This window comes from Cherax quadricarinatus, chromosome 77 (assembly GCF_038502225.1).
Source record: "Cherax quadricarinatus isolate ZL_2023a chromosome 77, ASM3850222v1, whole genome shotgun sequence".
Taxonomy (NCBI): Eukaryota; Metazoa; Arthropoda; class Malacostraca; order Decapoda; family Parastacidae; genus Cherax; species Cherax quadricarinatus.
Window position 1 is genome coordinate 3,568,152 of NC_091368.1, and position 15,000 is coordinate 3,583,151.

Below are 15,000 nucleotides of genomic sequence, written 5' to 3' on the forward strand. Positions count from 1 at the left end.
TGGCTAGACAGATACTGCAAGGAACTTGCAATCCCATTCATTGACAACTGGAACAACTTTTATGGCAAACATGATATGTATGCAAGGGATGGGGTTCATCTCTCTGGGGCAGGGGTGGTAGCACTTGCAGACTCGATTGAGAAGGCCATTGGTGAAATGCCTATGATTTTAAACTGATGGAAGATAGAGGTATGGGTGTGTGTGGGAAACAAGCAGGTTGCAACACTAGGGTTGGAAACAGTAAATGTATAAAAGGCATTCAGCATGAAGTTATAAATAAAGACAATAGAACAGGTCAGCAAACAAAGGGGGACAGCAGAGGGCAGCAAGGGACTAGCTCCCTTAAGGTTTACTATACTAATAGCAGGAGTGTTAGAAATAAGATAGATGAGCTAAGATTAATTGCAAGTGCAGGAAACATAGATATTATTGCTATAACAGAGACCTGGCTCAATCTGAAAGATAGAGAGATGCCCTCTGAATGTCACATACAAGGCTATAAATTATTCCACACTGACAGGGTCAACAGGAAAGGTGGTGGAGTAGCGATGTACGTCAGAGACAATTTAAATTGTTGTGTTAGACAAGATATTAAATTAGAAGCGTCAGCCACTGAATCTGTTTGGTTACAGCTTCTCGAGGGCCGAGAAAAACTAATTTTGGGTGTGATTTACAGGGCCCCAAATCTTGATAGGGAGTGCAGTAAACTTCTATGGGACGAAATTCGTAAGGCATCTACATACGAAAATGTTGTGCTAATGGGAGATTTCAACTATAGACAGATTGACTGGAGCAATTTGACAGGAAATTTAGAGTCGGGTGACTTTCTTGATACGATCCAGGATTGTTTTTTAAAACAGTTTGTGACAGAGCCAACTAGGGGAAATAACCTCCTTGACTTGGTTCTTGCCAGTAGGGAAACACTAATTAATAATCTTGAGGTTAATGATGAGCTTGGGGAGAGTGATCACAAATCACTCAGTTTTAACATATCATGGAATTCCCCTAATAATGGCAATCAAGTCTCCGTCCCTGACTTTCGCTTGGCTGATTTCATAGGACTGAAAAATTACTTAGGTGGGCTGAACTGGAATGACCTGACTAGGGGTCAGGTAGGTGGTGATGGTTGCCGATATGATGCTTTCCAGGGCATAGTTCTAGCTGCTCAGTCAAATTATGTTCCAAATAGGGAAATCAGATCAAACAAAAATGATCCTAAATGGATGAACAATAGATTAAAATATCTGATTGGTCAAAAGAGAGGCATATATAGGCAAATCAAAAGAGGAGAGGGGCAATTAAGAAATCGATATATTCAGTTAAAGAGAGAAATAAAAAAGGGAATTAGAAAAGCAAAAAGAGATTATGAGGTTAAAGTTGCAAGAGAATCGAAGACTAACCCAAAAGGATTCTTTCAGGTATACAGAAGTAAGATCAGGGACAAGATAGGCCCACTCAAAAGTTCCTCGGGTCAGCTCACTGACAGTGATAAGGAAATGTGTAGAATTTTTAACACATACTTCCTCTCAGTTTTTACACAGGAGGATACCAGCGATATTCCAGTAATGATAAATTATGTAGAACAGGACGATAATAAACTGTGCACTATTAGGGTCACAAGTGACATGGTCCTTAGGCAAATAGATAAATTAAAACCTAACAAATCCCCAGGCCCTGATGAACTGTATGCAAGGGTTCTAAAGGAATGTAAAGAGGAGCTTAGCACACCATTGGCTAATCTTTTCAACATATCACTACAAACTGGCATGGTGCCAGATAAGTGGAAAATGGCAAATGTGATACCTATTTTCAAAACAGGTGACAGGTCCTTAGCTTCGAACTATAGACCAATAAGCCTAACCTCCATAGTGGGAAAATTTATGGAATCAATAATTGCCGAGGCAGTTCGTAGCCACCTTGAAAAGCATAAATTAATCAACGAATCTCAGCATGGTTTTACAAAGGGGCGTTCCTGCCTTACGAATTTATTAACTTTTTTCACTAAGGTATTTGAGGAGGTAGATCATGGTAATGAATATGATATTATGTATATGGACTTCAGTAAGGCTTTTGACAGGGTCCCACATCAGAGACTATTGAGGAAAATTAAAGCACATGGAATAGGAGGAGAAATTTTTTCCTGGATAGAGGCATGGTTGACAAATAGGCAGCAGAGAGTTTGCATAAATGGGGAGAAATCAGAGTGGGGAAGCGTCACGAGCGGTGTTCCACAGGGGTCAGTGTTGGGCCCCCTGCTGTTCACAATCTACATAAACGACATAGATGAGGGCATAAAGAGCGACATCGGCAAGTTTGCCGATGACACCAAAATAGGCCGTCGAATTCATTCTGACGAGGACATTCGAGCACTCCAGGAAGATTTGAATAGACTGATGCAGTGGTCGGAGAAGTGGCAGATGCAGTTTAATATAGACAAATGCAAAGTTCTAAATGTTGGACAGGACAATAACCATGCCACATATAAACTAAATAATGTAGATCTTAATATTACGGATTGCGAAAAAGATTTAGGAGTTCTGGTTAGCAGTAATCTGAAACCAAGACAACAGTGCATAAGTGTTCGCAATAAAGCTAATAGAATCCTTGGCTTCATATCAAGAAGCATAAATAATAGGAGTCCTCAGGTTGTTCTTCAACTCTATACATCCTTGGTTAGGCCTCATTTAGATTATGCTGCACAGTTTTGGTCACCGTATTACAGAATGGATATAAATTCTCTGGAAAATGTACAAAGGAGGATGACAAAGATGATCCCATGTATCAGAAACCTTCCCTATGAGGATAGACTAAGGGCCCTGAAACTGCACTCTCTAGAAAGACGTAGAATTAGGGGGGATATGATTGAGGTTTATAAGTGGAAGACAGGAATAAATAAAGGGGATGTAAATAGTGTGCTGAAAATATCTAGCCTAGACAGGACTCGCAGCAATGGTTTTAAGTTGGAAAAATTCAGATTCAGGAGGGATATAGGAAAGTACTGGTTTGGTAATAGAGTTGTGGATGAGTGGAACAAACTCCCAAGTACCGTTATAGAGGCCAGAACGTTGTGTAGCTTTAAAAATAGGTTGGATAAATACATGAGTAGATGTGGGTGGGTGTGAGTTAGACCTGATAGCTTGTGCTAACAGGTCGGTTGCCGTGTTCCTCCCTTAAGTCAATGTGACCTGACCTGACTAGGTTGGGTGCATTGGCTTAGGCCGGTAGGGACTTGGACCTGCCTCGCATGGGCCAGTAGGCCTTCTGCAGTGTTCCTTCGTTCTTATGTTCTTATGTTCTTATGTCACCTTACACCTGCTGTCACTGTTCACCTAGCAGTAAGTAGGTAGGTACCTGGGTGTTAGTCACCTTACACCTGCTGTCACTGTTCACCTAGCAGTAAGTAGGTACCTGGGTGTTAGTCACCTTACACCTGCTGTCACTGTTCACCTAGCAGTAAGTAGGTAGGTACCTGGGTGTTAGTCACCTTACGCCTGCTGTCACTGTTCACCTAGCAGTAAGTAGGTACCTGGGTGTTAGTCACCTTACACCTGCTGTCACTGTTCACCTAGCAGTAAGTAGGTAGGTACCTGGGTGTTAGTCACCTTACACCTGCTGTCACTGTCCACCTAGCAGTAAGTAGGTAGGTACCTGGGTGTTAGTCACCTTACACCTGCTGTCACTGTTCACCTAGCAGTAAGTAGGTACCTGGGTGTTAGTCACCTTACACCTGCTGTCACTGTTCACCTAGCAGTAAGTAGGTACCTGGATGTTAGTCACCTTACACCTTCTGTCACTGTTCACCTAGCAGTAAGTAGGTATCTGGGTGTTAGTCACCTTACACCTGCTGTCACTGTTCACCTAGCAGTCAGCAGGTACCTGAGTGTTAGTCACCTTACACCTGCTGTCACTGTTCACCTAGCAGTCAGTAGTTACCTGGGTGTTAGTCGCCTTACACCTGCTGTCACTGTTCACCTAGCAGTAAGTAGGTACCTGGGTGTTAGTCACCTTACACCTGCTGTCACTGTTCACCTAGCAGTAAGTAGTTACCTGGGTGTTAGTCACCTTACACCTGCTGTCACTGTTCACCTAGCAGTAAGTAGTTACCTGGGTGTTAGTCACGTTACACCTGCTGTCACTGTTCACCTAGCAGTCAGTAGTTACCTGGGTGTTAGTCACCTTACACCTTCTGTCACTGTTCACCTAGCAGTCAGTAGTTACCTGGGTGTTAGTCACCTTACACCTGCTGTCACTGTTCACCTAGCAGTCAGTAGTTACCTGGGTGTTAGTCACCTTACACCTGCTGTCACTGTTCACCTAGCAGTCAGTAGTTACCTGGGTGTTAGTCACCTTACACCTTCTGTCACTGTTCACCTAGCAGTCAGTAGTTACCTGGGTGTTAGTCACCTTACACCTGCTGTCACTGTTCACCTAGCAGTCAGTAGTTACCTGGGTGTTAGTCACCTTACACCTGCTGTCACTGTTCACCTAGCAGTCAGTAGTTACCTGGGTGTTAGTCACCTTACACCTGCTGTCACTGTTCACCTAGCAGTCAGTAGGTACCTGGGTGTTAGTCACCTTACACCTGCTGTCACTGTTCACCTAGCAGTCAGTAGTTACCTGGGTGTTAGTCACCTTACACCTGCTGTCACTGTTCACCTAGCAGTCAGTAGTTACCTGGGTGTTAGTCACCTTACACCTGCTGTCACTGTTCACCTAGCAGTCAGTAGGTACCTGGGTGTTAGTCACCTTACACCTGCTGTCACTGTTCACCTAGCAGTCAGTAGTTACCTGGGTGTTAGTCACCTTACACCTGCTGTCACTGTTCACCTAGCAGTCAGTAGTTACCTGGGTGTTAGTCACCTTACACCTGCTGTCACTGTTCACCTAGCAGTCAGTAGTTACCTGGGTGTTAGTCACCTTACACCTGCTGTCACTGTTCACCTAGCAGTCAGTAGTTACCTGGGTGTTAGTCACCTTACACCTGCTGTCACTGTTCACCTAGCAGTCAGTAGTTACCTGGGTGTTAGTCACCTTACACCTGCTGTCACTGTTCACCTAGCAGTCAGTAGTTACCTGGGTGTTAGTCACCTTACACCTGCTGTCACTGTTCACCTAGCAGTCAGTAGTTACCTGGGTGTTAGTCACCTTACACCTGCTGTCACTGTTCACCTAGCAGTCAGTAGGTACTTGCTGACTGTGAACACTGTTTATACTCTTTCGTTTCTGCCAGTTGCACTAATATCAAAATCGCTTATGATGTCATAACACAAGGGGAAGACTGAGCCCATGCTTGAGGCCCACTGGTGTGCCCGGGCTGGGAGAAACATGGTTTGTAAACCAGGCTGCCCAGGTTATGAGGCATCTGTGGCTGAGTGGTCTAGAGCGTCACTTGGGGGACCTTGCCAACCTCCCTGACGTGGCTTCGAATTCTGCTGCGATCTTTCTCTGCATATATCCGTTTGTTTCAATAGTGTGTGTGTGTGTGTGTGTGTGTGCGTGTGTGTGTGTGTGTGTGTGTGTGTGTGTGTGTGTGTGTGTGTGTACTCACCTCACCTAATTGTACTCACCTAATTGTGGTTGCAGGGGTCGAGACTCAGCTCCTGGCCCCGCCTCTTCACTGATCGCTACTGGATCCTCTCTCTCTCTGCTTCCTGAGCTTTGTCATACCTCTTCTTAAAACTATGTATGGTTCCTGCCTCCACTACTTCACTTGCTAGGCTATTCCACTTGCTGACAACTCTATGACTGAAGAAATACTTCCTAACGTCCCTGTGACTCGTCTGAGACTTCAGCTTCCAGTTGTGTGTGTGTGTGTGTGTGTGTGTGTGTGTGTGTGTGTGTGTGTGTGTGTGTATTTAGGTGTACACACACGTGTATACATGTGTACGGTGGCATGTGTGTGGGCTTAACAGCTGGTGGTCGGTACTTACAGTACTTAATAGGCAATTACTCTCCAGACACTGGTAGATAGTAGTGGGTGGTGGTAGTTGTGGTTGATGCTTCTGTGGTGGTAGTTGTGGTTGATGCTTCTGTGGTGGTAGTTGTGGTTGATGCTTCTGTGGTGGTAGATGTCATTGATGCTTCTGTGGTGGTAGTTGTGGTTGATGCTTCTGTGGTGGTAGATGTCATTGATGCTTCTGTGGTGGTAGTTGTGGTTGATGCTTCTGTGGTGGTAGATGTCATTGATGCTTCTGTGGTGGTAGTTGTGGTTGATGCTTCTGTGGTGGTAGATGTGGTTGATGCTTCTGTGGTGGAAGTTGTGGTTGATGCTTCTGTGGTGGTAGATGTGGTTGATGCTTCTGTGGTGGTAGTTGTGGTTGATGCTTCTGTGGTGGTAGATGTCATTGATGCTTCTGTGGTGGTAGTTGTGGTTGATGCTTCTGTGGTGGTAGATGTGGTTGATGCTTCTGTGGTGGAAGTTGTGGTTGATGCTTCTGTGGTGGTAGATGTGGTTGATGCTTCTGTGGTGGTAGATGTGGTTGATGCTTCTGTGGTGTTAGTTGTGGTTGATGCTTCTGTGGTGGTAGATGTGGTTGATGCTTCTGTGGTGGTAGATGTGGTTGATGCTTCTGTGGTGGTAGATGTGGTTGATGCTTCTGTGGTGTTAGTTGTGGTTGATGCTTCTGTGGTGGTAGATGTGGTTGATGCTTCTGTGGTGGTAGATGTGGTTGATGCTTCTGTGGTGGTAGATGTGGTTGATGCTTCTGTGGTGGTAGATGTGGTTGATGCTTCTGTGGTGGTAGATGTGGTTGATGCTTCTGTGGTGGTAGATGTGGTTGATGCTTCTGTGGTGGTAGATGTGGTTGATGCTTCTGTGGTGGTAGATGTGGTTGATGCTTCTGTGGTGGTAGATGTGGTTGATGCTTCTGTGGTGGTAGATGTGGTTGATGCTTCTGTGGTGGTAGATGTGGTTGATGCTTCTGTGGTGGTAGATGTGGTTGATGCTTCTGTGGTGTTAGTTGTGGTTGATGCTTCTGTGGTGGTAGATGTGGTTGATGCTTCTGTGGTGGAAGTTGTGGTTGATGCTTCTGTGGTGGTAGATGTGGTTGATGCTTCTGTGGTGGTAGATGTGGTTGATGCTTCTGTGGTGGTAGTTGTGGTTGATGCTTCTGTGGTGGTAGATGTGGTTGATGCTTCTGTGGTGGAAGTTGCGTAGTAGGCGGTGGTGGTGGTGTTGTTGTGGTAGTGGTGGTGGTGTGGTGGTAGTGGTAATGGTGGTGGTGGTAGTGGTAGTAGTAGTAGTAGTGGTGGCAGTGGTGACATGGGTAGTGGATATAACTGATGGGTATAAATGGGCAGTGGGTTGCGAAAAAAATAAACTATAAAAACGCATGAGCGGCGAAGGTGGGCGTGTGAAGGTGGGCGTGGGTGGTGGGCGTGTGAAGGTGGGCGTGGGTGATAGACTGACAGCAGCAAGACAGCCACACAGCTGGGAGTCTCCACATGTCTTATCATCCCATTTAGTCTGTCTCTTATTCCCCAAGTTATTCCCTCTCCCTCACTCCCCCTTCCAAACCATACAGAATCATACAGTAAATCATACAGAATCGTACAGAAGTCTTGGTGTAGACGCTTCTTTCAATAAATCTACTATACTATACCAAAATAATGTGTATGGTAGGCACTGAGTGATTGGTTAATGGGGTTTAAAGTCTATCTACTACACGAGGGTCATGTCACCTGTACACCACCAGTCAAGAATAGTTAAATACCTAAATTAATGATTAATGTAAACTACCAGTGTATATACACTGAGAAACATACACCTCTCAGTGTATATATCCAAGTTAAAGTGACGTTCTCTACACCCCCAAATATGTTATTATTGTAAGAGTAGTGACAGTGATGAACATACTTTATATTAGATCCAATTACGCTGCACCCATGTTAATGTTACCTAAGTCAAATTCTCTTCTGCCCTTGGAGTGAATACACAACGAAGCCCTCAGAACTGTTCCTGGCTGTCATGAATATTTCCAGGTTCTTATTAACACGAGGAAGTCAGTAGCTTGGTGTTTCTGGTATCGGTGATGGGATTATTGAGATTAACACTGTACTTGGTACTTGGTTGAAGAAGTCTACTGCGTAGGCGAAACGTTTCAATGATAAAGATACCCAACTGTTGGCAAATGTAGTTCTGGTAGTCTGATGTTGTAGTAGCCAGTCTTAGACTTGGTTACCAGCTAGTCTGATGTTGTAGTAGCCAGGCTTAGACTTGGTTACAATTACTTCTGGTAGTCTGATGTTGTAGTAGCCAGTCTTAGACTTGGTTACAAGTACTTCTGGTAGTCTGATGTTGTAGTAGCCAGTCTTAGACTTGGTTACAAGTACTTCTGGTGGTCTGATGTTGTAGTAGCCAGACTTAGACTTGGTTACAAGTACTTCTGGTAGTCTGATGTTGTAGTAGCCAGTCTTAGACTTGGTTACAAGTACTTCTGGTAGTCTGATGTTGTAGTAGCCAGTCTTGGACTTGGTTACAAGTACTTCTGGTGGTCTGATGTTGTAGTAGCCAGACTTAGACTTGGTTACAAGTACTTCTGGTGGTCTGATGTTGTAGTAGCCAGTCTTAGACTTGGTTACAAGTACTTCTGGTAGTCTGATGTTGTAGTAGCCAGTCTTAGACTTGGTTACAAGTACTTCTGGTGGTCTGATGTTGTAGTAGCCCGTCTTAGACTTGGTTACAAGTACTTCTGGTAGTCTGATGTTGTAGTAGCCAGTCTTAGACTTGGTTACAAGTACTTCTGGTAGTCTGATGTTGTAGTAGCCAGGCTTAGACTTGGTTACAAGTACTTCTGGTAGTCTGATGTTGTAGTAACCAGTCTTAGACTTGGTTACCAGTACTTCTGCTAGTATGATGTTGTAGTAGCCAGTCTTAGACTTGGTTACCAGTACTTCTGCTAGTCTGATGTTGTAGTAGCCAGGCTTAGACTTGGTTACAAGTACTTCTGGTAGTCTGATGTTGTAGTAGCCAGTCTTAGACTTGGTTACAAGTACTTCTGGTAGTCTGATGTTGTAGTAGCCAGTCTTAGACTTGGTTACAAGTACTTCTGGTAGTCTGATGTTGTAGTAGCCAGTCTTAGACTTGGTTACAAGTACTTCTGGTGGTCTGATGTTGTAGTAGCCAGTCTTAGACTTGGTTACAATTACTTCTGGTGGTCTGATGTTGTAGTAACCAGTCTTAGACTTGGTTACAAGTACTTCTGGTAGTCTGATGTTGCAGTAACCAGTCTTAGACTTGGTTACAAGTACTTCTGGTGGTCTGATGTTGTAGTAGCCAGGCTTAGACTTGGTTACAAGTACTTCTGGTAGTCTGATGTTGTAGTAGCCAGTCTTAGACTTGGTTACAAGTACTTCTGGTGGTCTGATGTTGTAGTAGCCAGTCTTAGACTTGGTTACAAGTACTTCTGGTGGTCTGATGTTGTAGTAACCAGTCTTAGACTTGGTTACAAGTACTTCTGGTAGTCTGATGTTGCAGTAACCAGTCTTAGACTTGGTTACAAGTACTTCTGGTAGTCTGATGTTGTAGTAGCCAGTCTTAGACTTGGTTACAAGTACTTCTGGTAGTCTGATGTTGTAGTAGCCAGGCTTAGACTTGGTTACAAGTACTTCTGGTAGTCTGATGTTGTAGTAGCCAGTCTTAGACTTGGTTACAAGTACTTCTGGTAGTCTGATGTTGCAGTAACCAGTCTTGGACTTGGTTACAAGTACTTCTGGTGGTCTGATGTTGTAGTAGCCAGTCTTAGACTTGGTTACAAGTACTTCTGGTAGTCTGATGTTGTAGTAGCCAGGCTTAGACTTGGTTACAAGTACTTCTGGTAGTCTGATGTTGTAGTAGCCAGGCTTAGACTTGGTTACAAGCACTTCTGGCAGTTTGACAGACACACAGATGATGATCAAACCAAATACAAAGTATGTGACCAACACTATGGTCACTGTCTTGAACACTATGTGCTTAATTGTCCACTTATTGCAGAAAATAGAGACAGATAGTATAATAACCTTTGTGATATATATTAAGATATCTTATTAATGATAATAAGATACAAGACATATTAAGCAAATATAATCAATTTGCTTGTAACAACAGGCCTAGTTCCTAGGCCTATTGTGTACCCATATACTCTTGCTCTACCATCCACAGTATGGATAAGAGGTGCATAATAAACTAGCCACTTTTCACATGCGCTCCATGATTCCTACGGGTTTAGGCCTTCCCCATGAGTATAATAATACTGATGATGCAGTTAATCCGGATTCATTTCGAAGAACGTAAATAAGAGCTGTGGCGCGTGACGTCACTCGCCCACGTGTTGTAGAGCAATAGTTTATGCAGGATATCTGGGGCCATGTGGCCAAGCTCTCTAGGGCCATGTGACTATGGTCTCTAGGTCCATGGTCTCTGGGATCATGTAGCCATACTGTCTGGGGCCATGCGACCACGCTCTCTAGGACCATGTGGCCACACTCTCTAGGACCATGTGACCACACTCTCTAGGGCCATGTGGCCACACTCTCCAGAACCATGTGGCCACACTCTCTAGGACCATGTGGCCACACTCTCTAGGACCATGTGACCACTTGGTCACGCTATCTAGGGCCATGTGACCATGTGGCCACGCTCTCTGGGGGAATGTATCCACGCTGTGTAGGGCCACGTTTAAAGGTTCAGTAAGGTCCTAGACCAGGGTGAGTATGACACCTATGCAACTTTGACTGACCTTGTGACCTGTGACCTTTGCAGATGATGTTCATGGAAGGTTCCGAGGTACTGAACGAGGCCACACGACAACGAGCATACTTCAGGGAGGTCACTATTGTGGTCCCTTCAACCTGGAACTACAGTGAGGACTATATGGTAGGTCACTCAGTGTAGGTCACTCTCAGTGTAGGTCACTTAGTGTAGGCCACCCTCAGTGTAGGTCACTCAGTGTAGGTCACCATCAGTATAGGTCACTTAGTGTAGGCCACCCTCAGTGTAGGTCACTCAGTGTAGGTCACCATCAATATAGGTCACTTAATGTAGGCTACCCTCAGTGTAGGTCACTTTGTGTAGGCCACCCTCAGTGTAGGTCACTCAGTGTAGGTCACCATCAGTATAGGTCACTTAGTGTAGGCCACCCTCAGTGTAGGTCACTCAGTGTAGGTCACCCTCAGTATAGGTCACCATCAGTATAGGTCACTTAATGTAGGCTACCCTCAGTGTAGGTCACTCAGTGTAGGTCACCATCAGTATAGGTCACTTAATGTAGGCTACCCTCAGTGTAGGTCACTCAGTGTAGGTCACCTTCAGTATAGGTCACTTAGTGTAGGCCACCCTCAGTGTAGGTCACTCATTGTAGGTCACCCTCAGTATAGGTCACTTAGTGTAGGCCACCCTCAGTGTAGGTCACCCTCAGTATAGGTCACTTGGTGTAGGCTACCCTCAGTGTAGGTCACTCGGTGTAGGTCACTCAGTGTAGGTCACTCGGTGTAGGTCACTCAGTGTAGGTCACTCGGTGTAGGTCACTCAGTGTAGGTCACTCGGTGTAGGTCACTCAGTGTAGGTCACTCGGTGTAGGTCACTCAGTGTAGGTCACTCGGTGTAGGTCACTCAGTGTAGGTCACTCGGTGTAGGTCACTCAGTGTAGGTCACTCGGTGTAGGTCACTCAGTGTAGGTCACTCGGTGTACGTCACTCAGTGTAGGGCACTCGGTGTAGGTCACTCAGTGTAGGTCACTCGGTGTAGGTCACTCGGTGTAGGTCACTCGGTGTAGGTCACTCGGTGTAGGTCACTCAGTGTAGGTCACTCGGTGTAGGTCACTCGGTGTAGGTCACTCGGTGTAGGTCACTCAGTGTAGGTCACTCGGTATAGGTCACTCAGTGTAGGTCACTCGGTGTAGGTCACTCAGTGTAGGTCACTCGGTGTAGGTCACTCAGTGTAGGTCACTCGGTGTAGGTCACTCAGTGTAGGTCACTCAGTGTAGGTCACTCAGTGTAGGTCACTCGGTGTAGGTCACTCAGTGTAGGTCACTCGGTGTAGGTCACTCAGTGTAGGTCACTCGGTGTAGGTCACTCAGTGTAGGTCACTCGGTGTAGGTCACTCAGTGTAGGTCACTCGGTATAGGTCACTCAGTGTAGGTCACTCGGTGTAGGTCACTCAGTGTAGGTCACTCAGTGTAGGTCACTCAGTGTAGGTCAATCGGTATAGGTCACTCAGTGCAGGTCACTCGGTGTAGGTCACTCAGTGTAGGTCACTCGGTATAGGTCACTCAGTGTAGGTCACTCGGTGTAGGTCACTCAGTGTAGGTCACTCGGTGTAGGTCACTCAGTGTAGGTCACTCGGTATAGGTCACTCAGTGTAGGTCACTCGGTATAGGTCACTCAGTGTAGGTCACTCGGTATAGGTCACTCAGTGTAGGTCACTCGGTGTAGGTCACTCAGTGTAGGTCACTCGGTATAGGTCACTCAGTGTAGGTCACTCGGTGTAGGTCACTCAGTGTAGGTCACTCGGTATAGGTCACTCAGTGTAGGTCACTCGGTGTAGGTCACTCAGTGTAGGTCGCTCGGTGTAGGTCACTCAGTGTAGGTCACTCTGTATAGGTCACTCAGTGTAGGCTACTCGGTGTAGGTCACTCAGTGTAGGTCACTCGGTATAGGTCACTCAGTGTAGGTCACTCGGTGTAGGTCACTCAGTGTAGGTCACTCGGTATAGGTCACTCGGTGTAGGTCACTCAGTGTAGGTCACTCAGTGTAGGTCACTCGGTATAGGTCACTCAGTGCAGGTCACTCGGTGTAGGTCACTCAGTGTAGGTCACTCGGTGTAGGTCACTCAGTGTAGGTCACTCGGTGTAGGTCACTCAGTGTAGGTCACTCGGTGTAGGTCACTCAGTGTAGGTCACTCAGTGTAGGTCACTCAGTGTAGGTCACTCGGTGTAGGTCACTCAGTGTAGGTCACTCGGTGTAGGTCACTCAGTGTAGGTCACTCGGTGTAGGTCACTCAGTGTAGGTCACTCGGTGTAGGTCACTCAGTGTAGGTCACTCGGTATAGGTCACTCAGTGTAGGTCACTCGGTGTAGGTCACTCAGTGTAGGTCACTCAGTGTAGGTCACTCAGTGTAGGTCACTCGGTATAGGTCACTCAGTGCAGGTCACTCGGTGTAGGTCACTCAGTGTAGGTCACTCGGTATAGGTCACTCAGTGTAGGTCACTCGGTGTAGGTCACTCAGTGTAGGTCACTCGGTGTAGGTCACTCAGTGTAGGTCACTCGGTATAGGTCACTCAGTGTAGGTCACTCGGTATAGGTCACTCAGTGTAGGTCACTCGGTATAGGTCACTCAGTGTAGGTCACTCGGTGTAGGTCACTCAGTGTAGGTCACTCGGTATAGGTCACTCAGTGTAGGTCACTCGGTGTAGGTCACTCAGTGTAGGTCACTCGGTGTAGGTCACTCAGTGTAGGTCACTCTGTATAGGTCACTCAGTGTAGGCTACTCGGTGTAGGTCACTCAGTGTAGGTCACTCGGTATAGGTCACTCAGTGTAGGTCACTCGGTGTAGGTCACTCAGTGTAGGTCACTCGGTATAGGTCACTCAGTGTAGGTCACTCGGTGTAGGTCACTCAGTGTAGGTCACTCGGTATAGGTCACTCAGTGTAGGTCACTCGGTGTAGGTCACTCAGTGTAGGTCACTCGGTATAGGTCACTCAGTGTAGGTCACTCGGTGTAGGTCACTCAGTGTAGGTCACTCGGTATAGGTCACTCAGTGTAGGTCACTCGGTGTAGGTCACTCAGTGTAGGTCACTCGGTGTAGGTCACTCAGTGTAGGTCACTCTGTATAGGTCACTCAGTGTAGGTCACTCGGTGTAGGTCACTCAGTGTAGGTCACTCGGTATAGGTCAGTCAGTGTAGGTCACTCGGTGTAGGTCACTCAGTGTAGGTCACTCGGTATAGGTCACTCAGTGTAGGTCACTCGGTATAGGTCAGTCAGTGTAGGTCACTCGGTGTAGGTCACTCAGTGTAGGTCACTCGGTGTAGGTCACTCAGTGTAGGTCACTCGGTGTAGGTCACTCAGTGTAGGTCACTCGGTGTAGGTCACTCAGTGTAGGTCACTCGGTGTACGTCACTCAGTGTAGGGCACTCAGTGTAGGTCACTCAGTGTAGGTCACTCGGTGTAGGTCACTCAGTGTAGGTCACTCGGTGTAGGTCACTCAGTGTAGGTCACTCAGTGTAGGTCACTCGGTGTAGGTCACTCAGTGTAGGTCACTCAGTGTAGGTCACTCGGTGTAGGTCACTCAGTGTAGGTCACTCAGTGTAGGTCACTCGGTGTACGTCACTCAGTGTAGGTCACTCAGTGTAGGTCACTCAGTGTAGGTCACTCGGTGTAGGTCACTCAGTGTAGGTCACTCAGTGTAGGTCACTCGGTGTAGGTCACTCAGTGTAGGTCACTCAGTGTAGGTCACTCAGTGTAGTTCATTACTGTCATTATTATTATTATTATTATTATTATTATTATTATTATTATTATTATTATTATTATTATTATTATTATTATTATTATTACTATTATTATTATTAATGTTATTGTTAGGTAGTCAGGTTTGATCCGAGGTAGAGGAGGGCCGCTCTAACTTCCCCAGTCAAGAGTCTTCCACCAATATCATAGAGAGAGAGAGAGAGAGAGAGAGAGAGAGAGAGAGAGAGAGTGAGTGAGTGGAGTTATACTTGAGGATGTGAAGCAAGCCTGGCCTTCCCCAGAGCTTTTGATCCAAGGATGATGGGATTACCAGAGTGATGCAACACATAAAGCACACACACACACAAACACACACACACACACATACACACACACACACACACACACACACACACACACACACACACACACAGCAACAAGGGGACACAGTTGGAAGTTGAAGACGCAGATGAGTCACAGGGATGTTAGGAAGTATTTCTTCAGTCACAGAGTAGTCAGGAAGTGGAATAGTTTGGGAAGCGATGTAGTGGAGGCAGGATCCATACATAGCTTTA

General features: G+C 46.0%; 1 protein-coding gene across 4 annotated transcripts in view; it reads left to right on the plus strand.

The window, feature by feature from the left end:
- LOC128702017 (calcium-activated chloride channel regulator 1) overlaps positions 1 to 15,000 on the plus strand; it is a 63,429-nt gene that overhangs the window by 2,799 nt on the left and 45,630 nt on the right. For all 4 annotated transcript variants that reach the window (XM_070101435.1, XM_070101437.1, XM_070101434.1 and 1 more), the window contains one exon: positions 10,742 to 10,855. In XM_070101435.1, coding sequence (XP_069957536.1) covers positions 10,742 to 10,855 — 114 coding nt within the window. The remainder of the gene's footprint in view (positions 1 to 10,741; positions 10,856 to 15,000) is intronic.